The sequence below is a fragment of the Pan troglodytes genome, chromosome 18, assembly GCF_028858775.2.
Source record: "Pan troglodytes isolate AG18354 chromosome 18, NHGRI_mPanTro3-v2.0_pri, whole genome shotgun sequence".
Lineage (NCBI taxonomy): Eukaryota > Metazoa > Chordata > Mammalia > Primates > Hominidae > Pan > Pan troglodytes.
The window spans coordinates 54,959,320-54,985,396 of record NC_072416.2 but is presented as its reverse complement, the minus strand read 5'-3'; the positions used below and the strand labels follow the sequence as shown (position 1 = coordinate 54,985,396).

The 26,077-nt window shown below is 50.8% G+C and overlaps 1 protein-coding gene across 2 annotated transcripts; it reads right to left on the bottom strand.

Annotated features, from left to right (window-relative positions):
- Positions 1–2,888: 2,888 nt before the first annotated feature.
- Positions 2,889–24,863, bottom strand: CETP (cholesteryl ester transfer protein). 2 transcript variants are annotated; one of them, XM_016929890.3, is made up of 16 exons: positions 24,621–24,863; positions 23,594–23,708; positions 17,195–17,329; positions 17,034–17,104; positions 16,714–16,801; positions 15,614–15,683; positions 15,335–15,395; positions 14,633–14,724; positions 13,199–13,378; positions 11,548–11,598; positions 8,446–8,610; positions 5,498–5,565; positions 5,053–5,086; positions 4,498–4,570; positions 3,323–3,408; positions 2,889–3,142 (listed from the first exon to the last, which is right to left on the bottom strand). In XM_016929890.3, exons 1-16 carry the CDS (start codon positions 24,736–24,738, stop codon positions 3,068–3,070), a joined length of 1,482 nt encoding a protein of 493 aa, XP_016785379.2. In that variant the 5' UTR covers positions 24,739–24,863; the 3' UTR covers positions 2,889–3,067. The 2 variants fall into 2 exon arrangements, with proteins under 2 accessions (XP_016785379.2, XP_024205617.2); XM_024349849.3 differs by having other exon boundaries at positions 13,199–13,252; positions 24,621–24,838.
- Between the last annotated feature and the right edge of the window lie 1,214 nt (positions 24,864–26,077).

Here is a 26,077-nt window from a genome sequence, read left to right as displayed (position 1 = left end):
AAGTATTATCATCCCATTGAATAGAAGAGGAAATGGAGGCACAGAGGGGCCCCAGGATGGCAGAATTAGTAACTAGGGTTTGGGGGAGCTAGGATTAGACCCAGGTCTGAAAGCCAGGCCTTCCCTCTACCCTTCCTACTTGCCAAACACCCGGGCCCCATCCTGCCCAAGGTCAGCAGCCCAGGTGGCAGGATGTGCTTCTGGCTGGTGCTGGCCTTGGGGAGCACTTGTTTTTCGCTGGAGGAAGCAGCAGGTGTGGCCTTCTTTATGGAAATGATCCTAACTGGGTTGGAGCCAGGACTCCCCACCAACACACACCCAGGCCAGGAGGACTTAAATAGGACTAGGTCAGAGCTTCTAGGCTTGGATGGAGGGGCTGGAATTTGGGAGAGGGGCTCGGAGGTCAGTCCCATTTTCGTAAGCCTCTTGCCCTCTGGACTCCATATCTCCTGCTAATCGCACTCCTTGGATGAGACAGTGACATGGAAGTGCCTCCCAGCTCAGCCCTGGGGAGACCTCTCCAAGGACAGTGAAGGAAGCTGGGGGCATGCCCCTACCCTTCTTTCTGGAGCAGAGCCCTGGGACCTTCTGGAGTCCCAGTCGGGCTGGGGTCTACAAGGGTTAAGACTCCAAGTGACTTCTCTGTCTGCCCCTCATGCTGATAAAAGTTTCCATTCAAGGAAGAACTGCCTTAGGGCTGCCAAGTTATCCTGATTCTGTCATTGTAGCATCAAGGTGGGGGCCTTGGGCCTTCCCAGCCTCTTCAAGGGGGCATTCTTGGGTGGGATGTGGCTCCTAACTGGTGTCACCACCTCAAAGGCCAATATCCCAAGACCCAGAATTCCCATGTTGGACTCAGGGACTAGCGAGATCACCCTGACTCCTTCTGCCAGGGCCCTTTAAGAGCCGCCCATCCCGCCCATGAGTGCTCCTGCTTAGTGAGTCAGACCCTTGCATTAGGCCCCAGGGGAGGAAAAGAAACAGGCCTCAGAAAGCACTTGGAGGGGCAGGGAAGGGCTTGGAAGAAACCTGGCTCAGAAGATGGTGCCCTCCCCTCACATCTTCCCAGACTTGAAGGGGCATCTTACTTCTGAGCTCCCCACAGCCCCAGCCTCCTGGCTGTCTCTCCTGGCTGCTGAAATAAAGGCCAAGCCCTTTTATCACCTTTGTTATGTGACCCTGCCTGCTGGTTGGGCCTCATCTCTCACCCCTAGTTCTTTGCTTTCAGGGCCACACCAGCCCTCTTGACTGTTCTTGAATCCATCATGATTCTTTCTACCCCAGGGACCTTGCACTAGCCAGCATCTTGCTGCGCTTCATCCCATCTCAATTGGCTAATGTGGGAGAGGCATTTTCTTTACACACCCAGAGAAAATAGAGCCTGCTACCTTCCAAGACTGAGATGGTTGGAAGAAACTTTTTGTATTGTAGCTTGAGGGTGGGAAGGAGAAGACACAATTTGAGCATAAGAAGGTGAGCTGGAAGCTGGGCACGGTGGCTTATACCTGCAATCCCAGTGTTAGAAATGCTTGTTCTCCACTGCTGCAAAGAAATAGCACTCAAACATAAATTTAATTTTCTCAGCAAGGCAATTTTTAGTTTCTGTAGAAAGGGTGCTCCTCATAGATGGAACAATGGTGAGAGCACAGTTGAACAAGGGAGGGGAAAGGGTTCTTATTCCTGACCAAGGTAATCACTGCTGCTATGTTGTTCCCCTGTTGGCTAAGGTTGGACCGCACGGTCTAAGCTAATTCCGACTGGCTATTTTAAAGAGAGCAGGGGTATGAGCCAGAGTGGCGAGGTGAGTAGTTTGGCAGGAAGGACAGTTAGGAACAGGTAACTAAAGGTGACTTACATCAGAGCAGGTGACCTACATCAGAGCAGGTGACCAGGGGCGACTCAGGTCAAAGCAGGTGACCGGGATGAGTCAGGATGGAGCAAGTGACCAGGGGAACAGGTGTGAACTACTGAATAAAACTGGTGGAAAAGGTTGTTTACTGAAATTAGAAGCAAGGGGGCGAAGAGAACCAGGAAGTTAAACTTTAAAATGGAGAATTAAAGAATAAGAGAGCTGAACATACAGACATACTGATTCCTTGAAGAAAAACTTGGGGTTAACTATATTTAACATGAGCACTTTGGGAGGTTGAGGCAGGTGGATCACTGCAGGTCAGGAGTTCGAGACCAGCCTGGCCAACATGGTGAAACCCCGTCTCTACTAAAAATACAAAAATTAGCTAGGTGTGGTGGCGGGTGCCTGTAATCCTAAATACTTGAGAGGCTGAGGCAGGAGAATTGCTTGAACCTGGGAAGTGGAGGTTGCAGTGAGCTGGGATTGTGCCACTGCATGCCAGCCTGGGTCACAGAGAGACTCCGTCTCAAAAAAAAAAAAAAAAAAAAAAAAAAAAAAAAAAAAAAAAAAGGTGAGCTGGAAATAAGCTCAGGCTCGTGAGCAGTTTATCTTCTGGAATAAAGTCGTTTGCCTTTTTAAAGGCTCTGTCTTCCTCCATTTCTACCAGAAACCAGACCTCTGAGGGCTCCTTCCCCTCCCACCATCCTCAGGATCTGAAGCCCTGGTCCTCCCTCACTTCCTGTCCAGCACTGGAACCCCGTGGGACAGAGAGTGTGTGACAGCTCCTGCAGGAAGCTGGTCAGACGAGGAGAGTGCTGGGTTAAAGGGGATACATTTGGAAGGTATCCAGGGACCTGATCAGGGAGGACCGTGAGTCCCAAGGAGAGAAGTTTGGATTTCTTCCTCCAGTCACCATGGAGCTTGGAGGGTTTGGGGGCAGCTGCCTTGGAAGGGCTGAAAAGAGGTGGACGGCACTGGTGAGACAATCCCTTCCCCCTCCCTCTACCCTCCAGCCACAGAAGAAGGACTCCCCAGCTCTTGGATACAGCACTTTAATGCCAGTGGGCCTTTAGGATAGGGAGGAGTTGGGAGCCAATCTCCATCTCCGCACTCCTAACCCAACTTCCACCACGCTGGAGGAGACACCAGGGTTCCAGCTGTGAGCCTGGTGCTTGCCTTCTGCTACAAGCCCCATCCCAACCTCCTTGGAGACTTCTAGCTCAAGCTCTGGAGGAAATCCACCAGCAGGTGCTCAGGGAAGCCAAAGTCCATCTGCAGCAGCAGGAAGCCCTGAAGGGAGGGGCAGTAGGAGAGAGGGGCGGGCTGGGCTGACTCCCAGGCCACCAGAAGGGAGCCAAGCTGGTAGAGGCCCCTCTGTCTGTCTCCCCAACAGCCCCCAGTCACCCCAGGAATCCTGTCTGGGCCTCTCTCCCCAGGAACAGGGGCTGGTGAGGGGGGCTTTGTACTCACATCTCGAGTGATAATCTCGGGGTTGATGATGTCGAAGAGGCTCAGGCCTTTGCTGTTCATGAGGGCTGTAAACACTACCTCGAGCCCTGGGGCAGGGGACAGAGCCCCAGTCAGCCCTTCTTGGGGAGCAAGGCCGGCCCGAGGCTCTGCCACCCTGGGTAGTGGGAGATGCTGAGACCCTTTTGGACCAATATTCTGTAAACATGTGTTTCACTTTGATTTAGCAGAGTGAGCAAGTGCTTCTGAGGATGAGGAAGAGCAGAGTTTGCCTGGCGGCAGGGCTTGCCACTCTGCTGCCAAAAAAAAGTTCCCTTCTGTCCCAAACTTGAGCTCCCAACCCATCCACAATGGCCACATGACCTGCAGTTAGCTGAATCTACCCTGCTAGGAAGGAAACTTTCCCACACAGCTTCTCAAAGTGTTCTTTGCAACCACACAGAGTGGTCTCCTTGCAAGTAGTTGTAGGAACCATTTAATCCACATCCCCTAGTTTTAGCTTCATGGTTCAGATGGGGAAAATGAGGCCAAGAGATGCCAAGACACCCCACTAGGATCATTCCAGTTTCCACGCCCTTCCTCTCCTACCTAAGCCATGTGGACAAGCAGATGTTCAAAAGGAAAGCACAGTCAGCTCAACATACTCTGTGGGGAAGGGAGCAGAAAGCTCTCAGCAGAGCCTGGTCCAAAATACCCCCAGCACACGTGTGCTATGGTATCTGAGAGTCTACCATCCGAGTCACCTCAAAGGGATAAATATTCTACCATTTCAAGGTCAAAAGGAAAATTGGGAATCATCAAGTTCAACATTCTTGTTTCACAGAAAGGGAAACTGAGGTTCAGGGCTGGGCTAGAACTGGGTCTCAGATTCCCAGCCCAGGGCTCTTTCTGCTATATCAGGTTACTATTAGGAGACCTGCATCCTGAAAGTGGGTTGAGCCATCCCGCGGGGTGGCAAAGATAATATTCTGCAGGTAAACCAAGAACAGGGGTCTGTGCATCTGGCCGAGTCATTGGCATGCAATGCCACCAGCAGGGAGAGGAAAGGGGGCCAGGACCGCTAAGTATCAATGACTGGGAAGAGGGGCACCTGAAGCTCTGCCTGGGAAGGGCCCACAAGGTGAAATGGGAAGCTCTGTCAGGCTCGGCACCCAGTTTCCCCTCCAGCCCACACTTACGAGACATGACCTCAGGGATGCCCACAGTGGTGATCATTGACTGCAGGAAGCTCTGGATGGACTCGGAGCTGCTCTGCCAATCAAATGCCCATGGTGAGTCCTCCCTGGAGCACAGAAGTGACCCACAGGGCAGATGCTGCACGGCCTCGACAAGCATTCATCCTCATGCCCATCCGTGAAAAAAATACATCCAACCCACTCCGTTTTCCTGCCCCAGACGGTGCCCCTCCTGAGTGGTCTTTCCTTCGCCCTGGGGAGGCCCAGGATTGCTAGCCCATTCCACAGAGGGAAAATTGAGGTCCAGGGAGGGGCTGCTTGGCCAGTACTCTTCTGCCTAAACCCCAATCCATACCACCACACTCTCATTTTTGCAGCTCAAGGGCTCTCCCAAGACATGGCAGGGAGAAGAAGGGTCACAAGAGACACAGCATGGACCACCTGGTCCACATTCTTTTGGTCTGGTTGCCTGATTTCCTTTAGGGCCCTCCGCCTGCTTTCTTTAAGGCAGGAGGTCCCACAGGACTTATTTCCCCCAGTCTATCCAAGACTACCTACCTCAGTCAAGTTGGAAACAGTCTTTGGTGTAATCCTGAAATAAAAAAGAGATGATAATTTGACCCTCCATTGGGCCCCCTCCTGTAACATCCCCTGGGAAAGAAACTCTAAGAATAGCAGCCAGTGCTTCTGTCTCATAGCTCAGGCCCTTTGGGGCACTCTCTTGAGATTTGCTATTCTCTTGAGATTTGCTATTCTGGCGGCCAGGCCTTTGCTCGGGCAGTGCTCTCCTCCTGCCAGGCCCTCCCTCCATTCTTCCTGGAGCCCCTCCTTCCCCACGAAGATTCTACCTAGGCAGGGTCTTATCTCCCTGCAGTCAGCCCATATGCCCCAGAGGAAAGGGGCCACATTTCCCCACCAACACCCCGCCCTGTGCCTGAGACTCCAAGGGGCCAGGGAGAGGTTTGCGGAGTTGACCGCCCCCTCTCTTCTCTGCAGCACATACTGGAAATCCAAGAGGCTTAAGAAGAGCTTTTTCTTAGAATAGGAGGCCTGGATGGTAGTCACGATATCCTGGGGAGAGAAACCAAATTTGCTGTGAGCCAGGGCTCTTCCCGAAGCAGAGAGCAACCCTCCTAGCTCAGGGCCCCTGATTCTTTCCACTGAGGGACTGGAGAGGCAAGGGTGACATGGGAACCAGGCTTAGCTACTGCTCTTCTGAAAACCGAGGAAAGTTCCCCAGCACCTGTGGCTGTGGGGTTAGGACCTGAGAAGTCACTTTCTTTTTCTTTTCTTCTCTTTTTTTGTTTTTGAGACAGTCTCGCTCTGTCGCCCAGGCTGGAGGGCAGTGGCACGATCTCAGCTCACTGCAACCTCCACGTCCCAGGTTCAAGCGATTGTCCTACCTCAGCCTCCCAAGTAGCTAGGACTACAGGCATGTGCCACCATGTCCGGCTAATTTTTGTATTTTTAGTAGAGATGGGGTTTCATCATATTGGCCAGGCTGGTCTTGAACTCCTGACCATGTGATCCGCCCGCCTCAGCCTCTCAAAGTGCTGGGATTACAGGCGTGAGCCACCGTGCCCGGCCGAATAATTCTTTTTTTAACAAATGCTCAATGTTTCAGATTCTTAACAACAAAAAAATAAGTAAATAAAATAATATGTCTACATCCACATGAGAAAGCCAAAAGGAATAAAACAGAAAAAGGAAAATAATACAAAAATTAAAGAGATATTTAAAAGGCTAAATAAACTGGGCACAGTGGCTCATGCCTGTAATCCCAACACTTTGGGAGGCCAAGGTGGGTGGATCACTTGAACCCAGGGATTCGAGACCACCTTGGGCAATGTGGCAAAACCCTGTCTCTACAAAAAAATACGTGGTGGTGCACATCTCTAGTCGGGAAGCTGAGGTGGGAGGATCACTGCTGCACTCCAGCCTGGGCAGAAACAAACAAACAAACAAACAACAACAAAAAAGAATGGCTAAATACAATGTGCTATCCTGGATCAGATCTTGGAAAAGAAAAAGGGTATCATCAGTGGAAAAACTGGGGAGATTCAAATAAAGTTTAGAGTTTGGTTAACAGTCATGCACCAATGTTAATCTCTCCGCTATGACACTGTAGCATGGTTATGTAAGATGTGGACAAAGCGGGAAGTGGGTGGGGGATATATGGGAACACTCTGTATTTTGCAACTTTTATTCAAATATAAAGTTACTCCAAGATAAAAAGTTTATTTAAAAATAACAAAGCACCAGAAGGAAATGCACCCAGTAACCACATCGAAGGCCCCTGGAGAAGGGGGTTATGGTGACAGTGGTTTTCTTCTTTCTATTTTTCTATATTTTCCACAATGTGCTTGTATCGCTCTTGTCTTTAGTTCTTAATGTATTAAGAAATATTGGCCGAGCACAGTGGCTCATGCCTGTAATCCCAACACTTTTGGAGGCTGAGGCGGGTGGATCACTGGAGGTCAGGACTTTGAAACTGGCCTGGCCAACCTGGTGAAACCCCGCCTCTACTAAAAATTAGCTGGGCGTGGTGGCACGCGCCTGTAGTGCCAGCTAGCTACTGGGGAGGCTGAGGCACGAGAATCGCTTGAACCAGGAAGGTGGAGGTTGCAGTGAGCCAAGATTGCACCACTGCACTCCAGCCTGGGTGACAGAGTGAGACTCTGTCTCAAAAAAAAAAAAATTGAAGATATTCTAAGGAGCATTAAAGATAATACTGATTCTTAATTCCTTATTTGTAATTATAAAATCAAACAGGATCTGAAAACTACAAGTTTTTTCTTAAGTTTTGTTGGCAAAACCTGGCCATTGTCTAGGAAGCTATGTATGGTATTTATCTTGCTTCATATGAGGAGAAATGCCAATTGAGGCATTTGAGGAGAATTGATTGTGGGGTGCCACCCCACACCGTATTGGGGTGTTCTGCAATATATCCAGTGTCTATACACTATACTACTTTTACAAATTCACAGAAGTTCTGAATTTGGAAACCCTTGTGGCCCTAATGAATAAAGGGTTGTGGACTCGGGTAATAAACACCATTGTCCACTGCTCAGCTTAAGGAGGAAAATATTGGCTGGGCGTGGGGGGCTCATGCCTGTAATCCCAGCACTTTGGGAGGCTGAGGCGGGCAGATCACTTGAAACCAGGAGTCTCAGACCAGCTGGGCCCACATAGCGAAACCCTGTCTCTACTAAAAATACAAAAAATTAGTCAGGAGTGGTAGCGCATGACTGTAATCCTAGCTACCTGGGAGGCTGAGGCATGAGAATTGCTGGAACCTGGGAGGCAGAGGTTGTAGTGAGCCGAGATTGTGCCACCGCACTCCAGCCTGGGCAACACAGTGAGACTCTGTCTCAAAAAAATAAATAAATAATAAATAAAAATAAGAATGAAAGAACATGTGCTTGGCATGGTGGCTCATGCCTATAACCCCAGCAACTTAGGAGGCCAAGGCAGGAGAATTGCTTGAGGCCAGGAGTTTGTGAACAGCCTGGACAACATAACAAGACCCCGCCTCTAAGGAAATTTTTTTTTTTTTAAATTAGCCAGGTGTGGTGGTGTTTGTCTGTGGTCCCAGCTACTCAGGAGGGCTGAGGTGGGAGGATCACTTGAGCCCAGGATTCAAGGCTGCAGTGAGCTATGAGTGTGAGGCTGCACTCCAGCCTGGATGACAGAGTGAGACCCTGTCTCTAAAAAAAATAAAAATAAGAAAAGAGAGAAAATATTACCTAAGCTGTGGAAACCACGTGTGTACCCCCTCGTTACTTGCATGATGTGATTTTGATTGTAAGGAGCCATGTGCAAGAGACAACCAGTGCCAGCAGAGGTGGTGAGAAGGATCTGGAGGCTTTGGAGACCCCCAGGCCCCTGCCCTCTGCGGCCCATATGTGAGTCAGGTTCCCCCCCTACCACCTCTCCCTGCACCTGCCTCACCTCTTCAAATGTGTAAGCTACAGAATGTTGCTGGTCTGGGCGTGGAAAGAGGAATTTCACCATCACTGAAGAATTGACCACGACTCCCTTGTCTTGGCAGGAGATCTTGGGCATCTTGAGGCAGTGGACGGTGACTTGGGCCTGGCTGGGGAAGCCGCCGACAACCTGTGGAAGACAGGGGTCCCATGGCCAGGACAGGGGCCCATCAGGGCAGCAGCAGTCCATGCCCTCGGAGATGGGAAGGACAAAGCTGACTCGGGGCCCCAGGGCTGGGGAAAAGAAAGTAGCTTGGGGTAGTGCCCAAGCCCCAGGCTGTGCAAATTAGGACTCTTGTCCTCTCTGGGCCTCAGTTTCTCATCTGTGTGCTAGTGAAGCTATTCCTACCCTGAACTCCTCTCTCAGGATGTGCTGAGGATGCCTTCACTTAGCCTTCTGGGCCTCACTTTCCTCATCTGTAAAATGGGGATAATCATAGATCCTACCTCATAGGGTTGTCCTGAGGATGGAATGAGATAATCTGTGGAAAGAGCTTAGAACAGGACCTACTGCATGGTAACCCTCTGAGGGAAGCTGCTGTAGCAGCTGGGCTAGGGGTGGGGATAGAGCAGAGAGCGCAGGAGCTGCGGGCCATATCTGCAGGAGCCCAGCATTTTCCAGGGCATCCCAGAACAGAACGTAAAACTGCAGCTGAGGAGTATTTAAAGGAGAGACACACCAGGCTGTGGCACGAGGGGACCTGACCTAGTCAGGGAGGTGGGAGAGGCCTTCCCTGAGGTGGCAGGAGGAGGAGCAGATGGGATGGGGGAGGGCAAACCATTCTGGCAGAGGGGACAGTGTGGACAAGAGCCCTGTGGAAGGAACATGGCCAAGATAAGGAATGCGCAGGCAGCCAGCGGGGCTGGGGAGTGTGGCCTGAGGACCTTCGATTACAGCCTGTGGGACTGGGCTCAAGGAGATCACATGCCCCAAGAAACCACTGAACCGCTGGATACACAAGAAAAGGTTTCGTTAAATACATAGCTCAGCTCAAAAGAAAGAAAGGGGCGGCGGGGTGCGGGAGCTCACACCTGTAATCCCGGCACTTTGGGAGGCTGAGGCAGGAGGATCATTTGAGATCAGGAGGTCAAGACCAGCCTGGCCAACATGGTGAAACCCCGTCTCTGCTAAAAATACAAAAAAATGAGCTGGGCACAGTGGTGCAACCCTGTAACCCCAGCTACTCGGGAGGCTGAGGCACGAGAATTGCTTGAACACAGGACGCGTAGGTTGCAGTGAGCTGAGATTGCGCCACTGCACTCCAGCCTGGGGAACAAGAGCGAGACTCTGTCTCAAAAATAAATAAATTAATTAATAAAATAAAATAAAATGAAAATCTCAGTGGGTAAGTAAACAAATAAGACACAGCTGTAAAAAGAATTAATGAACTAAAAAGATACTTGGAGAAACTATCCAGAATTTAGGATAGAGATAAAAGAGATGGAAAACACGACAGAGCAACTAAGAGACACAGAAAATGGAATGAGATGGCCCAATGTGTGTCTCATGGAAATTCCAGGAGGTAGGCATGGAGAAAATAGGGATGGGGCAATCATGGAAGAGAGAGTGATGAAGAAATTTCCAGAGCTGATGTGCCAGGTACTGTGGCTCACACCTGTAATTTCAGCACTGAGGCAGGAGAATTGCTTGAACCCGGAAGGTGGAGGTTGCAGTGAGTTGAGATTGTGCTACTGCACTCCAGCCTGGGCCACAGAGCAAGACTCTGTCTTTAAAAAAAAAAAGAAAAGAAAAGAAAAGAAATTTCTAGAGCTGACAAAAGACCTCATCAACTTTCAACTAAACAGTTACAATTACGCTGGGTGGGAAACAACTAGATGAAGAAGTAGACAGGATGAGAAAATGCAGGGCCCTGGAGGCCATGGGAGAGCGTTTAGCCTGTATCCTACACCGGCTTTAAGCAGGCAGGTGAATGACCAGTTTTGTTTCTTGAAAAGATTGTTCCGGCTGCTGTGGGGAACAGATTATTGGAGGGTATCAGGACACAGGGAGACCCACCAGGAGCTACAGATGGGTCCCCACTAGAGATAATGGTAGCCTGGGGAGGAGGTGGAGACAGACAGAAATGGAAAGACTAGAAATAGGACATCAAAGGAACAGGACTCAGACAAGGGGCTAAGGGAGAAGAGCAGGTCAGGGGCCTGCCCAATATTGTGAGTTGCGTATGTGCAGGGAGAGAGACATCACAGAGCCGGGGAAGGCTGGATGGTCTGAGTTCAGAAGGGAAGAGGGACCGTCCTCTGTTAGAACAGGAGAAGGGCCGCAGGAAGGCGCAGGTGTGGGTGAGTGGGTTGCGACTGGCAGCAGCGACGTGGGGGGGAAGTTCTGTTGGTGGCTCTGCTCAGCTCTCTGGTAAGCAGGTTGTGTGTGGAGAGGGAAGTGGAAGGTAGACAGGAGGGGGCAGCTGGAGATTTGAGGATGGCAGGGAAGGCCTGAAGAAGTCATTGCAGTGGGTGGGGGAGTGAGGTGACCAGAAAGCTGAGGGAGGCTTACTCAGAAAGCACGAGGTCCATTTGAGGTAGGAGATCATGGGTTCTTAGTGGAACCCTGCACTGAGGAGTGGGATTATGAACATCATTGCCACTGGGCATAGCAAGAAGAGGCTGCGACCTCCAAGGAGCTTGCCTGAAGTCAGCTTTGGGATCAGGAGTAATCAACAGTCACTTATTGCTGGGGCCCTCTGAGCCCAGAGTTGTTCCTGGGGTTCCAGCCCCCTACAAGTCCCTATGCCTGGGTAATGGAGCAGGGAATGGAGCATTATCTTTGGGGGCAATAGAGCTAGGTTCAAACCCAGCCTTGCCATTCACTAAGTTTCCCTGTGTGTAAAATGGGGACGGTTTGACCGCCGCACTCATAGGGTTGGTGTGAGCACTGAAGGAAGTCACACACACTAAGCGCTTCACTCCATGCCGAACACCCGAGTAGGAGCTGAGTTCGCTGTTATAATTGTTGCCATTGGTGTTGTTATTGGCTGTGTGGGGGCTCTTGAAGCCAGAGCAGGATTGGGGTGTGTGAGATAAACCCCACACAGGGGCAGGGGGCAGTTACCTCTTGGAAGATTTCCTGGTTGGTGTTGAAGCCCCAGGTCTCCAGCACTGCCTGAAAAGAAATGAGGAAGTTGGAGGGTGGGTGGAGTAAAGTCCACTCCTCAGAAGAAAACTTCGCAGGGACCAAGGGCAGTTTCAAGGACTGGACCCCTCCTCAGATGCAACTCCCAACCTCCCAGACAACATGTGAGATGCTCCGGGCAGGGTGTGGAACAGGGAACCCCTGTCCCGGCTGGAGGCCTGGCTTCTGCTCCCCACTGTGCCCCACGCAGGCTGTGTGACCTTGCACAAGTCTCTTCCCCTCTGTGGGCCTCAGTTTCCTCATGAGTTCAATGACAAGCACAGCCTGGAAACTACCTAAGCATTTCTAGTACAGTATAGGTGAAGAGTACAGGCTTTGGGGCCACCTCTTACAGGCTGTGTGATCTTCAGTAAGTCACCTACCTTCTCTGAGCTTTGTGGTTTTTTGTTTGCAAAACAGAGGTAACAGTACTTATTTCACAGGATGAGTGCAACAAAACAAAGTGTAGCAAATATAACTGCAATAAATGTAAGACTAATATCACCTTATATTTAATGCACAGTTACTACGTGCCAAGTTATATCTATACCTAAATCTATTGATCACTCTGTCTATCTATCCATCTATCTATCTGGCAACACATAGTTGACTCCAGTAAATGCTGGACTGTATTTTTTTCTTGAGATGGAGTCCTACTCTGTCACCCACACTGGAGTGCAGTGGTGCCATCATAGCTCACTGCAGCCTCAACCTCCTGGGCTCAAGTGATCCTCCCTCCTCAGCCACCTGAGTAGTTGGGACTATAGGTATGCACCGCTGTGCACAGCAGATTTTTAAACTTATTTTTATTTTTGTAGAGACAGGGGTCTCCTCATATTGCCCAGGCTGGTCTTGAACTCCTGGCCTCCAGGGACCCTCCTGTCTCTGAGAGAAGAGAGACAGACCCTCTCATATTGTTTTATATTGTTTTATACTCAGAAAAAGAAAGAGAAGCGAAACTAAAGGCAGGTAGCCCAATGCCTAGAAACCAGACCCAAAACCAAGGAACCAGACCCAAAACCAGGCCTGGGCCTACCTGACCTAAGCCTGGTAGTTAAAGATGGACCCCTGACCTAACCAGTTATGTTATCTATAGATTCCAGACATTGTATGAAAGAGCATTGTAAAAATCCCTGTCCTGTTCTGTTTCGTTCTGATTACCGGTACATGCAGCCCCCGGTCACGTACCTGCTACTTGCTCAATAGATCACGACCCTCTCATGCAGGCCCCCTTAGAGTTGTGAGCCCTTATAAGGGACAGGAATTGCTCACTCAGAGAGCTTGGCTCTTGAGACAGGATTCTTACCCATGCTCCCGGCTGAATAAACTCTTTCCTTCTTTAACTCGGTGTCTGAGGAGTTTTGTCTGCGGTTCGTCCTGCTACATCTCAGCCTCCCAAAGGATTGGGATTACAGGTGTGAGCCACTGCGCCCAATCTGGACTTTACTGCTATTGCTCCAGCTTAGGTGGTCCCTAGTTCTTTTGCCCACCACCAAGTTTCCGAGTTTCCTCCCTCCTCCCCATGCGTGTGCACACACACACGTACCACATGCCATCTGGATTCCCTAGCAGCCCAGCCCCACCCACTCACCTTGAACTCGTCTCCCATCAGGCTGAGCATGAGGCGGCCATCCTGGAAAGTTACCTTGGCCAGGGAGTGGAAGACTCGCTCAGAGAACCAGAAGTACAGCATGCGGGAGTCCCCCAGCAGTGCGGGCGAGAAGGTGGGGAGGGGGAGGTCCTCTGAGACATTCTTGTAGATGAAATGACCCTGGAGGAAGCCAGGATGCTGGCTGGACCCTGTGTGTCCCTACTGGGCTCAGGTCCAGCTTCAGGGAGATTGGGAGGAGCCCCAGCATTCAGCCCAGAGTGCATATGGGGAAACTGAGGAAACAGCTGTACCCAGTTTCCCCCAGCGGGGCTTTCACTCATTCAACAAATACTTCCGGAGTGCCCACTATGTCTCAACCACTGTGGGAAGTGAACCAGACAGACGTGGTTCCTGCCTTTACAGGGTTATATTCAAGTAACGACATTGGTCAGGAGAGCTGGTGACCACGGACCTCCAGCTCCCACCCCGCCCCAGCTGACCACCAGCCCTGCCCCTGCAGAGGGCAGTCCATTGACCATCAGCTCCTGGAGGCCAAAATCAGGAAAACAAGCTACTGCCCAGTCCCCCGCCCATCTAGATCATCCAGCCCATGGGTTGTGAACAGGCTTCAGGAGTGGCCAAGAACCTCTGAAATGATCCTTCTGTCCAGTTTTCTAGGGAGAGGCTCTGTTACAAAGATGGCTGGGTCTGCCCTAAAATCTTCTCCAATCTCTCCCTCCATTCTGTACCACTTAACTTTTAGCTGGTCTCAATATTTAGCTGAAATAAATTCCTCAGTTTCCCTTGCAGCTAGGGTGGGGTCCTGCGATCAAGTTCAGGCCAACGGGCTGTGAGCAGAGTGGGTGTGGTGGTCAGGCCAGTCAGCCAGGACCCTGGGATGAGGCCACGCCTGGGGCTGGCTGAGAACACGTGGAAGGGGCTTGCGAGCCTGACACCCTGCAGCCTCCAGATCCCCCGGGGCTGCAGATGCTCAGACTGCAACAGAGGGAAATAACTGTCTATTGTGTTTAAGCAGCTATTATTTCAGATTTCTTTGTTACAGAAATCTATATCCTAAGTAATAGAGGGTCCAAAGCTTTTGTCAATACCCCCCGGGGGGGGGGGGGGGCCACAATCCACTGCTGTAGAGGATGACAGAAGCCAAATAAGCCCTCTAGGAAGGAGCTGGTGCTTTGCTGGGATCCTTGTAGTGGGCAGTCCTGGTGCCTGCAGAGAGGGGTCAGGGGCACGTCGCTGTGGCCTGCCCTCCTCACAGCATCAGGAATGCGGAGGAGTATCAGGAATGCGGAGGAGCGCCCCGGAACTCTTGGCTGCCATAAGGTTGAAGCTGGGGGACGGGGTTGTCAAAGCACAGTAAAGGACCAACTCCCCCTGGGGAAGCTGGGCCCTGCCCCACCCTCCCACAACTCCTACCTTGTGATGGGACTCCAGGTAGGAGGCTGTGATGACGGGATCACCTGTCAGGGAAATGTCCACCCCAATGTCTCCATCTGAAAGGATGCTGGCTGCAGGAGGAAAAGATCAAGGCAGGGCCTCAGGATGGGGGAATTGCCCTGAGTCACCGCTCCCCTGCATCCACACAGCTACCCAACCCTCCAGCCTCAGTGTTCCCCTCTGTAAAGTGGGACCTGGGTGTGCGGGGAGGGGTGTGGCACTTTTTCATTCTCTCTTTTCCCAAGTCTGTCTGTCTGGGTAGGTAGAGCCCTTCTAGAAGGTTGGTTCAGAGCAGAGTCCAAGACTTGGGCTGAAACCCAGCTCTGCTCTGTACTGCATAGGAGAGTACAGTACATGGATGAGTGCCCAGCCATGTGAGCAATCTAATTATCTTTTTTCCTAATCTACTTCCAGGAGAATCTTGGAGTCCTCTTGGACTTAATCACCCATTTGTCCTGAGTTCTATAGAGTTGCCCAACGCCACACAGCTTGTGCGGCTGCAGCCCAAAGGGGCAGAGATTTGCCAAAGTATGCTCATAACTAATCATCAATTGTCAGAGCCAGATAGAGCCCATGAGACCTAGACAGGAAGAGTGATGGTCCCAAGGCCACGTAGTGCAGCAGGTGGCTTTCTGGATCCCACTGCTGTCTTCTGAGGCATGCAGACAGAAATGCACTCACCAGCCCTTGTCTGGACAAAATCGGCCATGATGTTAGAGATGACGTTGATCTCTTTGCAGATCTGGGGCAGATAGAGCAGGTGCTTTCCAGGCAGGAAAGGAGGCCAGAGGCAGTGCCTCCTTCCAGCTGCGTGGTGGTGGCAGTGCTGGGAACCAGCACAGGGGACTGGCCACATGGAGAAGGTGGGAGTGGCACCTTCTCAGGGAAGGGCAGGGAGGAAAGGGCTCCAGCCTCCTGGACATGGCCCTGGACCACAGGGAGTCAGCCAGCCTCACTCACCTGTCCCTTCAGGACCAGCTTCAGGGTGAAGGAGATGAAATTTGTGAACAGCTGCTTGATCCACCCAGGCCTGAAGGCAGCAAGCACCACAATGAGCCCCTGACCAGTCCTGTGCATCCATGGAGCGCCTAGTGTGTACCAGGCACCGTTCATGGCTCTGTTGGCCCTGACTCTTGCAGTGCAGGAAGTAAGAATTATCACTCCCATTTTGCAGCTGAGAACACGGAGCCTCAGACCCAAGAATTAACTGTGGCACCATCCCAGAATTCCTCGGGAGGGCCCAGCTCCTGTGACGCTCACACCTGTCACACACACGAGAACGTGTCGAGTCCAAATTCATACATGTATCCGTCTGCTCCAGAATCAGAAAATGGCCTGAATAGAGGTCTCCTCTCCAGACCCCACCCACCAGTTCCCTTCTGCCTTCCAGGTTTGGCATTGGTTACATGACTAGGGTCTCTCCAAACCTTGTTATCTTCCTCTGTGCAATGGGGTTAACCCACAGCTCCTTGACAGAGGGTGTCGGCCAAGACAAAAAGCCCCACCCTGGGAAGCAGGAGAGTAAAGTATCTAGGAACTCAGCTTCTGGGGTCAGAGAATGCTGGGTTCAAATCCTACTCCCATCCCTTAGTGGCGAGCTGTGTGTCCTCAGCAAGTTACTTAGCTTGGCTAGAGTTTTATCTCTGAGTTAGTGTGGTGCTTGGAATGCAGGATGCACTCCGTAGATACGAGCTTTTCCTTTCTAACCTCTCCGTGACTCAGTTTACCCATATGTAAAAAGAGGATGATAACAGAATCTATACCCTAGGGTTGGTTTTAAGGACAAAATCAATTAATTCATGAAAAGGGCTTGGAATAGTGCTTTGCACACAGCAAGTTCTTAATAGCTGTTAGTTACTAGCTGTTGGTTATTGTTGTTTCCAGCCTTTGAGGGTGTATTGATGGGAGGGGGTAGGAAGTGACCCCACTGAAGGTATTGCTGCCCTCAGGTTTGGCCACCCATAAGCATGCCCTGTGTGGGGTTGAGCCTGGAGGGGGCCATGGACATGCTAACAGGATGGGCACGAGCAGGAATGGGGGCCACAGGGTGGTGTACTTACTCTCGCTCCCCTTGGAGATGCAGGAGCAGCTTATGGAAAGACAGGTAGCAGTCAGGGGCATCGGTCCGCACTCTACCAGAGTCACAGGCTGCAGGGAGACCCGACACGACCTCAGGGCAGCCTCCGCTATCAGATGGTATCCACATGCTGCCCAGGCCAGTCAAGAGCTTGGCCAGCTCTGGGGTCCCCAACCCTGCAAACTTCCCAGGCCGGGCCTCCTTTGGTGGCCCCAGAACCCTCTGCCTGCACAACCTCCCCCTCTGCTGAGGCCAAGCCCTGGAGTCCAGCTCCCACTTCCCCAGAGGACGCTTGATACATACTCAGCTGTGTGTTGATCTGGAGGTCAATGGCAGAGTCAATCTCGAAGTCAATGGACTGATCAATACCCAGCCTGGAAAGAGCCAAGGACCCAGGACCCTCATTCAGCCCTCCAGCCCAGAGAGGGCCAGGGCATGGGGCATCAGCTGACAGGAATGCTTACCACCAGGCAGTGGTGTAGCCATACTTCAGGGTCCCCTTGAAGACCACAGACACGTTCTGAATGGAGACATCAATGGACTTGGCTTCCAGCAGCTCCACCTGGCTGCTGGCGATGGACAAGTGGCTGATCTGGATGCTGGGAAGGAATGGAAGTGAGGAAGGATGTCGGGGGTCATCCAGGGAGCCCAAGGAGTGAGCCTCCAATTTTGTCTAGGCGAGGGTGGAAGATAGAATCATGGCCCCCAAAATGTCCTCCTAATCCACAGAACCTGCAAATATGTTACCCAACATGTCAAACCCTGGGTACCACACTCAACTCATGTTACCCATATGCAAGTATGGTTAAGTTAAGGACCTTGGGGTAGGTGGGGAGATGATCCTAGATTATCTGGGTGGTCCCAATACAATCACAGGGTGCCGAAAAGTGGAAGAGGAGGCAGAAGAGGAGAGGAAGGGGAGAGGTGACCAGGGAAGAACGCCCGGAGAGAGTCAACCCTGGTGTGCTGAAGATGGAGGGAACCGTGCTCACAGGGAGATTTATATCTAGAAATGCCTATCTTTAAAAAAGAGAAAGATCTCAACTCAATAATCAAACTTTCCACCTTACGGAACTTGAAAAATAAGGGCAAACTAAGCCCAAAGCTAGCAGAAGGAAGGAAGTAATCAGGATCTTAGTGCCTACGAATGAAATAATAGAAAAACAACAACAATCGGTGAAAACAATAGGTGGTTTTTCCAAAAGATCAACAAAATCAACAAACCTTTAGCTAGACTGGCAAAAAAAAAAAAAAAGAAGACTCAAATTACTAAAAACAGAAATAAAAGCAAGGCCATTATTACCAGTCTTACAGAAATAAAAGGAATTATGAGAGAATACTACGAACAATTGTGTGTCAACAAATGAGGTTAACTAGATGAAATGAAATGGACAAATTCTTAGAAATGTAAATGGTATATGAAGAAGGGTGAAAATTGATTCGGAAGAGTATCAATACACCACCAGAGGTAAAGTTAGATCAAAAATAGGTTGGTGGGCCAGCGTGGTGGCTCACACCTGTAATCCTAGCACTTTGGGAGGCCGAGGAGGGCAGATCACCTGAGGTCAGGAGTTCATGACCAGCCTGGCCAACATGGTGAAATCTCGTCTCCACAAAAATACAAAAAAATTAACCGGGCATGATGGTGGGCGTCTGTAGTCCCAGCTAGTTTGGAGGCTAAGGCAGGAGAATAGCCTGAACCCACGAGGCGGAAGTTGCAGTGAGCTGAGATCGCGCCATTACACTCCAGCCTGGGCAACAGAGCAAGACTGTCGCCAAAAAAAAAATAGATTGACAAAACGTTGCATGTCTATATCAAAACATCTCATGTACCCCATAAATATATACTCCTACTATGTACTCTCATGTACCCCATAAATATATACGTCTACTATGTACTCACAAAAATTAAAAATAAAATTAAAAAAAATAGATTGGCAAAGACTTCTGGTATAGGAAACAACTAGATTGCTCCAAATTCTTCTTCTTCTTTTTTTTTTTTAATTTGTTCTTTCTTGTTTGTTTGTTTGAGATAGGGTGGCTCTCTGTTGCCCAGGCCAGAGTGCAGTTGTGTAATCACAGTTCACTGCAGCCTCGAATTCCAACGATCTTCCTGCCTCAGCCTCTGGAATAGCTGGGACCACAGGCATGCACCAACAGTGCCTGGCTAATTTTTGTATTTTTTGTGCAGATTGGGGGGTCTCACTATGTTGACCAGACTCCACATTATTCTAAATGCTCTAATTTAGAATTAGACCCTACTACAATCTCCAATCCTCTTTCAGTTCTACAGAAATTTAAAGCTCATACCATTGTTTTTTTTTTTTTTTTTTGAGACTGAGTCTGGCTCTGTTGCTTAGGCTGGAGTGCAATGGCACGATTTCGGCTCACTGCAACCTCTGCCTCCTGGGTTCAAGTGATTCTCCTGCCTCAGCCTCCCTAGTAGCTGAAATTACAGGCTCCCGCCACGACATCCAGCTAATTTTTGTACTTTTAGTAGAGACGGGGTTTCACCATGTTGCCAGGCTGGTCTTGAACTCCTGACCTCAGGTGATTCCCCCACCTCAGCCTCCCAAACTGTTGGGGTTACAGGCATGAGCCACCATGCCCAACCCGTTTTGTGTGTGTGTGTGTGTGTGTGTGTGTGACAGAATTTTGCTCTTGTCGCCCAGGCTGGAGTACAGCGGGCAATCTCAGCTCACTGCAGTCTCCACCTCCTGGGTTCAGTGATTCTCCTGCCTTGGCCTCCCAAGTAGCTGAGATTATGGGCATGCACCATCACGCCCAGCTAATTTTGTACTTTTAATAGAGATAGGGTTTCACCATGTTGGCCAGGCTGGTCTTCAACTCCTGACCTCAGGTGATCTGCCTGCCTCGGCCTCCCAAAGTGCTGGGATTATAGGTTTGAGCCACTGAGCCCGGCCGCGTACCAAATTTTTGAGTGGAGTCTCTTCTGGTAATAGCTGCGTAAGCTCCTAATACACTAACCTCCTTGGATGACTAAATTCTTGACCTCCGCACAGAATGCAATAAACACTATCTGAGACATTACAGAGTAAGTGAAAACAGTCAGACTGGGCCAGGCTGTGGCTCACGCCTGTAATCCCAGCACTTTGGAAGGCCAAGGCAGGTGGATCATCTGAGGTCAGGAGTTCGAGACCAGCCTGGCCAGCATGGTGAAACCCCATCTCTACTAAAAATGCAAAAAAAAAAAAAAAAAAAAAAAAAAGATTAGCCGGGAGTGGTGGCATATGCTTGTGGTCCCAGCTGCTCGGGAGGTTGAGGCAGGAGAATCGCTTGAACCCAGGAGGCAGAAGTTGCAGTGAGTCGAGATCGTGCCATTGCACTCCAGCCTGGGTGACAAGTGCAAAACTCTGTCTCAAAAACAAACAAACAAACAAAAAAACCCACAAACAAACAAACAAACAAAAAACCCAGCCGGGCTGCAGGGGAGATGCCGGGTGGAGGAAGAGAACAGCGCAGGGTGCATTTCTCCATTTTCACAGATTCTGGCATGAAGCTGGGCTCCGGCTCTCGCTGTGAGAAAGGACAGTGGGAAAAGTCCCTTTCAAGTTCTTGAACTCTGGTAGATCATAGTTTTTCTGGCCTAGAGAACCAGAGGACAGGATTTGGGACAATCGCAGCTGCTGGAAAGCAGGGGGGAATACCACAAATGAGAAAGTCAGAGCAGGGAGCTTCCCTCGCCCTAAATAAAAGGAGATGGAGGCAAGCCAAGGAATGGGGGAAGCCTCTAGAAGCTGCAGAAGGCGAGGGAATTAATTCTCCCCTATAACCCCCAGAAGGAATCTGGTTCTGCTGACAGCTTGATCTTAGCTCAGGGAGAGTCATGGTGGACTTCTGGCCTTTTAAACTGTAAAATGGTAAACTTGTGTCATGTTAAGCCACTAAACTTGGAGTGATTTTTTTTATGGCAGAAAACAGGAAACTGATACAGACGGCTTCTGGGAGGAGGTGACACCAGATGGAGGGTGGGAGTTTGGAAGATAGTAGGTGGCTCAGCTTGGAGGAGGCCTCAGCTAGGCCCCGGGGGCAGAGGTGGAGCTGCACAATGGGAGAAGCGTTGGCCCTGGGGTCTTGGTGTAGGTACAGCAGAGGATCTGTGCCACCTGTGCCGCCGGGGACTTGGTCAGAGGTGGGGCTCAGTGAAGATCCTTAGGAAGCAAGGATCAGAGAGGAGAGACTGCAGGCAGGGAGGCCAGTGGGCCACATTCACTCTCATATCCCTCTACCCTTGCTGAACTCTCCCCCAGGGCCCGGCTTGAGCACATGGAATATGACACAATAGAAGCGGCCATCACGTACCAAACACATGCTGTGTGGCAGGCACTGTGCTGAGAGTTTATACACATTTCCTGGTTTAATCCTCACAGCTACCCACGAGGTAGTCACTATTGCTGTACCCACTGAACTGAGACAGAAATGGCTCAGACAGCTTATGTGGCTTCAGAAAACCTCAGTAGAAGGGAATTTGATCCTGGGTCCATCCCACTCCAAATCCCATATTATAAGCCACTATGACACACTGTGCCCAGCAAGGAGAATCCACGTATATCTAGCTTTCCCGGTCTGTTCTGTTCTATTTTATTCCATTCGCTTTAGAGAGAATAGTGTGAAGAATTCTCATCTTACCCATGATCCAATTTCATCTGACATTAATCATGGCCAATCATATTTATGGCCAATCATATTTTATTTCTACCCCACTCATATACGTTTGGGATAACAGTTATATATTAATGACTATGACATCTAGTCTATGGCAGTCTGGTCTTACTGAATTATTGCTGATTTATTAAGGATACTATTTCTTTAACTTCTCAACGCTTTTGCCATGTCTGACCTCTTGCAACACATAGGTCTAGGATAGCATTATCCTCTTTTATTTCTTAGCAACAGAGTCTTGCTCTGTCACCCAGGCTGGAATGCAGTGATGCAATCATAGCTCACCGCAGCCTTGACCTCCCCTTGGCCTCCTGAGTAGCTGGGACTGCAGGCACGCACCACCACGCCCAGCTAATTTTTAAATTTTTTATAGAGACAGGTGGTCTTGAACCCTGGCTGAAGTAATCCTCCTACCTCGGCCTCCCAAAGTGCTGGGATCACAGGCATGAGCCACTGGACCTTGCCCATTATTGTCTTTTACAGAAGCCTAAACTGAAGCCCAAGGTCACACAGAGGGCGTGGCTGCGCGAGACCTGGGACGCCCCACAGCACCCGCTAGCGGCGGGAGTTTTCCTGCAAAAGGCGAAATGGCATCCAGCACCGCTGGCGCCCCCTGGTGGCTCAGAAACATTTACCAAGACTCGAGGCCCAATGTGCGCGGGTAGCAGAGACCACCCCTGGGGAGAGTGTTTAGCAGGGCTGGGGAGGAGGAGGAGATTGGCTTTAAGACAAAGACAAGGTCCCTGAACAATGTCTGCCCCACCCTTGGGGCCTCAGACCGACACACAGACCGGGACTCAGGCTCCAGGGCAGCCTGAGGTGCCATGAAGGTGGCTGAGTTCCCGATACTGAGCTGAGTTTGCACATGAGCTCCGCCAGGCTGCTAAACCTCTATCAGCTCCTGTTTCCGTGTTTGTTAAGCAGGGTCATCCGGGCGATGGCATTATCCTCTTTTACAGAAGAGGCTAAAATATATGATAAAGATTAAGATAGGCCGGACGCTGTGGCTCACGCCTGCAATCCCAGGACTTTGGGAGGCCGAGGCGGGCGGATCACTTGAGGTCAGGAGTTTAAGACCAACCAGGTCAACATGGTGAAACCCCGTCTCTACTAAAAATACAAAAATTAGCCGGGCGTGATGGTGGGCACCTGTAATCCCAGCTACTAGGGAGGCTGAGGCAGGAGAATATCTTGAACCCGGGAGGTGGAGGTTGCAGTGAGCTGAGATCGTGCCACTGCACTCCAGCCTGGGTGACAGTGAGAGACTCCATCTCAATAAATAAATAAATAAATAAATAAATAAATAAATAAATAAATAAAATAAAGATTAAGATAGATAAAGGGCCAGGCGTGGTGGCTCACGCCTGTAACCCCAGCACTTCGGGAGACGGAGGTGGGTGGATCACTTGAGGTCAGGAGTTGGAGACCAGTCTGGCCAACATGATGAAACCCCATCTCTACTAAAAATACAAAAATTACGCGGATGTGGTGACGTGTGCCTGTAATTCCAGCTACTCTGGAGGCTGAGGCACGAAAATTCCTTGAACCCAGAGACGGAGGTTGCAACGAGCTGAGATTGTGCCACTGCACTCCAGTCTAAGTGACAGAGGGAGACTCTGTCTCAAAAAATGAAAAACAAGAAAGAAAAAAATATATGATAAAGGTGAGGATATTGTTTGTAAAAGCACCTGGCCCACAACCGACCCTTGACTGTTACCATCATCCCAAATAAAGTCAAGATAGTAATTTTAGGCTTGGGGTGGGGGACTGGTTAAGCCAAGAGTTCAAGACCAACCTGGCCAACATAGCAAGACCTGTCTCTACTATAAGAAAACAACATTTATAAATTTTTTTTAAAAATACTTATTTTGCTGAGATTTTTCTACCCTACCCCCCATTCACTCCCAAATAAGACCTCCATCTTCCCAGGGCAGTGGGAAAGGACCCTTTGAAGCCTGACTCTTAGAGGGGCTGTTGGAGAGGTTGATACACTCCAATAAATCCCCCCAGGGCACCAGGGGATGGATGGTGGGGGTAGGGAAGGTGTCAGGCTCTGGTTCCAAATCAAGGGGAGAGACCTGAGTCCCCCCGCTGCTGCCTTTCCTCCCTGTGGGCTGGGGGCAAGCCCCAGGCTGTTCCTCCTGCCTCCCTAGCCTGGTCACACCCGAGGCCCGACTCACTTGTGCAACCCGTACTTGACTTGGCCAAGGAGCATCATGGCCTTCTCGCCCGTGATATCTGGGTAGCTGGCTCGCTGGAAGGCGGTCTGGATCACCTTGGCAGTCTCTTGGTTCACTAGAGGGGAGGGCAGTGGCTGAGGGGCTGCAGGCCCACGCCAAGCCCCCTGCTCCCACCCCCAACTGGCCTTGGCCATGACTCAGCCTCTCTGAGATGAGGCTCCCAGCAGGCCTTAAACCTGAGGGGTTGGACTGGGCCTCCCTCTGGGTTTAAGGTTGATGGAAATTCTAGGGGACACAGAGAGCTCTGACCCTGACCCCAGCCAGAGATCCTGATCATACCCTAGCCTCTGGATCCTGACACATGGGAACCCCACTATCCTAGCAAATGGGGCAGCCCTGAGCCCAGCCGCACACTAACCCTAGCCTCACCCAGACGATGCTGTGACACTCTCTGTAGTCCTGGGGGCCTATAATTCTGGCTTTTGAACTTGGCGATATTCTATTTTAGAAATTGTATCATTTAGCCTCCCTATACCCTTATTATATTGAGCAAGAGACTGAGGCCCAGAGAGGGCAGGGGAGCTGGCCAAAGTCACACAACAGTCAGTGATGGTGCCTCTGTCACCTGAGCTCATGGCAACCCCTGACTTTGGCCATAGAGTGACCCCCAATACCAAATATACACCAACCTCCTAATATTTACCCCCTGACTCAACCCCCTAACCTGGCTCAGATCTGAACCCTAACTCGAAACCCAGTGATTCTGGGTCTCAGACAAACACAAATCCCTATACCTGGCTGTTTGCTACGCAGCTAGGACCTTCTCACCAAAGAACTTGACCTTGAAGGCGAGGTCAGGAGGGGGTGATGACAGCTCCGCTCAGCCCATCTCCGTCCCAGGGCACTCCTCTCTCTGGGCTAGTGTGGCAGCCGGCTTCAGGGCTGGCTTCAGGCCAGGGAGGCTCCTGGCATAGTGGGTGTCCATGAAAAGATCCCTGGCAGGGCAGACAGATGCACTGATACTTACACACCAGGAGGGCAGGCTTGGTGATGCGGCACACGATGCCTGCCTCGTGCGAGGTGCCTTTGGAGCAGGCATGGGCATTGCCCAGCAGGGCCAGGGTCAGGACGGTGGCAGCCAGCATGGTTATCAGGCAGTGGTGTGTAAGTGGCCTGAGCCGTTCAGCCTGGAGCCCGTATATGTATGTCCGCCCAGCCCCCACGGAACATGAGGCTCTTCCGGGCAGCAGGGTCTTCCTGGCCCCAGAGATTCACCTCCTTCCTGCCCAGCCCCTGCGGCCTCCTCTCGAGTTCAGAGCCAGACATTCAACAAGAGCACCCCAACTTCTACTTGTCTCCCCTCAACCATCTGCACCATTTTTGCCATCCCTTATGTTATCTGGATAATTGCTTAATATGTTTCCATGAATTCATTTATTTTTTACTTAAATACATATATCTAGGAATAAACTTTCTCTCTCAGTTGCCAAAATACAATGACTATGAGAAAAAGACATTGAATTCTTGCCAGATACTGTTGCCCGACAATGACCCCAAGCTTGAAGCCTGCTGTTGCATGTAAAGTAAAACTCAGTAGAAAAAGGGAGAGGGCTTCATGGGTGCTAGAGAAACTCTAGCATCGACCTTTCCCTTGCTCTGATTTGAAAGCTTGAAAGGATAATGTCCTCACTGTAGTATTCCATGGCATTTGACGCTGCATCTGGGTACCCCAGAAACAGTCCTCTATGTAGACTTTCCTTAATATGCATAAAATAACTCTGGGTGGGTATATAGCCTCTGAGATCATTGGCTGCCTCCGGGAGAAACTGGGTATCTGGGGGAAAGGGGCGGAGCAGGGGGAATGTCTGTGGCATTTGAATTCTGAGTTGTGTGAATGTGTTATCTTTCAAAAAATTACAACATACAGTACTTTACCTACAGCTGGGGCCGAGAACTGCCCTGCAGCAACTGTGACCAGATGGCCAAATGCTGCCTCCTCAGAGCCCCTAGGAAGGAGCCAGGGCTGCAGGGATGTGGGCAGGATGCTGTGCCCCAGGCAGGGCCAAGGAAACATGAGTCGGGATGGCCTTGCTCAGTCGCCTCTCAGGGGGTCCTGCCCTAGTCCCGAGTTTGCACCTGCTCCAAGCCCAAAGCTGCCCAGAACCACGTGGGGAGCCGGGCTGACCCTCACTGTTTCCCAAGGCTCAGAGACATAAGCTGATTGCCCCTGGGCACCAGCCCTCGGGTTCGTACCCACAGACCTCTGGAGCCCCCTCACTGAGTGAGCACGTACCATCGGCCCTGCCAGGGTGGGGGCTGGAGGTGAGCCCTTTAGCCCAGGCCTCCCCAGCACCCCGTCCTCCGATCAGGCTGGAGGAACTTCATTAATGGGCTCTATTTATCCAGAAACGTGAGGACTTCCCGGCGGCTATTGTCTTCTTGGCTGTTGTTTCTGTTCCCTTCCTTGGGCCACGGAGGGCAATG

What these genes read in the sequence shown, in the direction of transcription:
- CETP (XM_016929890.3), bottom strand. Translation starts at nt 24,738, where the DNA reads ATGCTGGCTGCCACCGTCCTGACCCTGGCCCTGCTGGGCAATGCCCAT. An exon ending in CAAGCCTGCCCTCCTGGTGT is followed by an intron (nt 23,709 to 24,620) that starts GTAAGTATCAGT and finishes CCTCCCCTCTAG; the next exon opens with TGAACCAAGAGACTGCCAAG. An exon ending in GTCAAGTACGGGTTGCACAA is followed by an intron (nt 17,330 to 23,593) that starts GTGAGTCGGGCC and finishes ATTCCTTCCCAG; the next exon opens with CATCCAGATCAGCCACTTGT.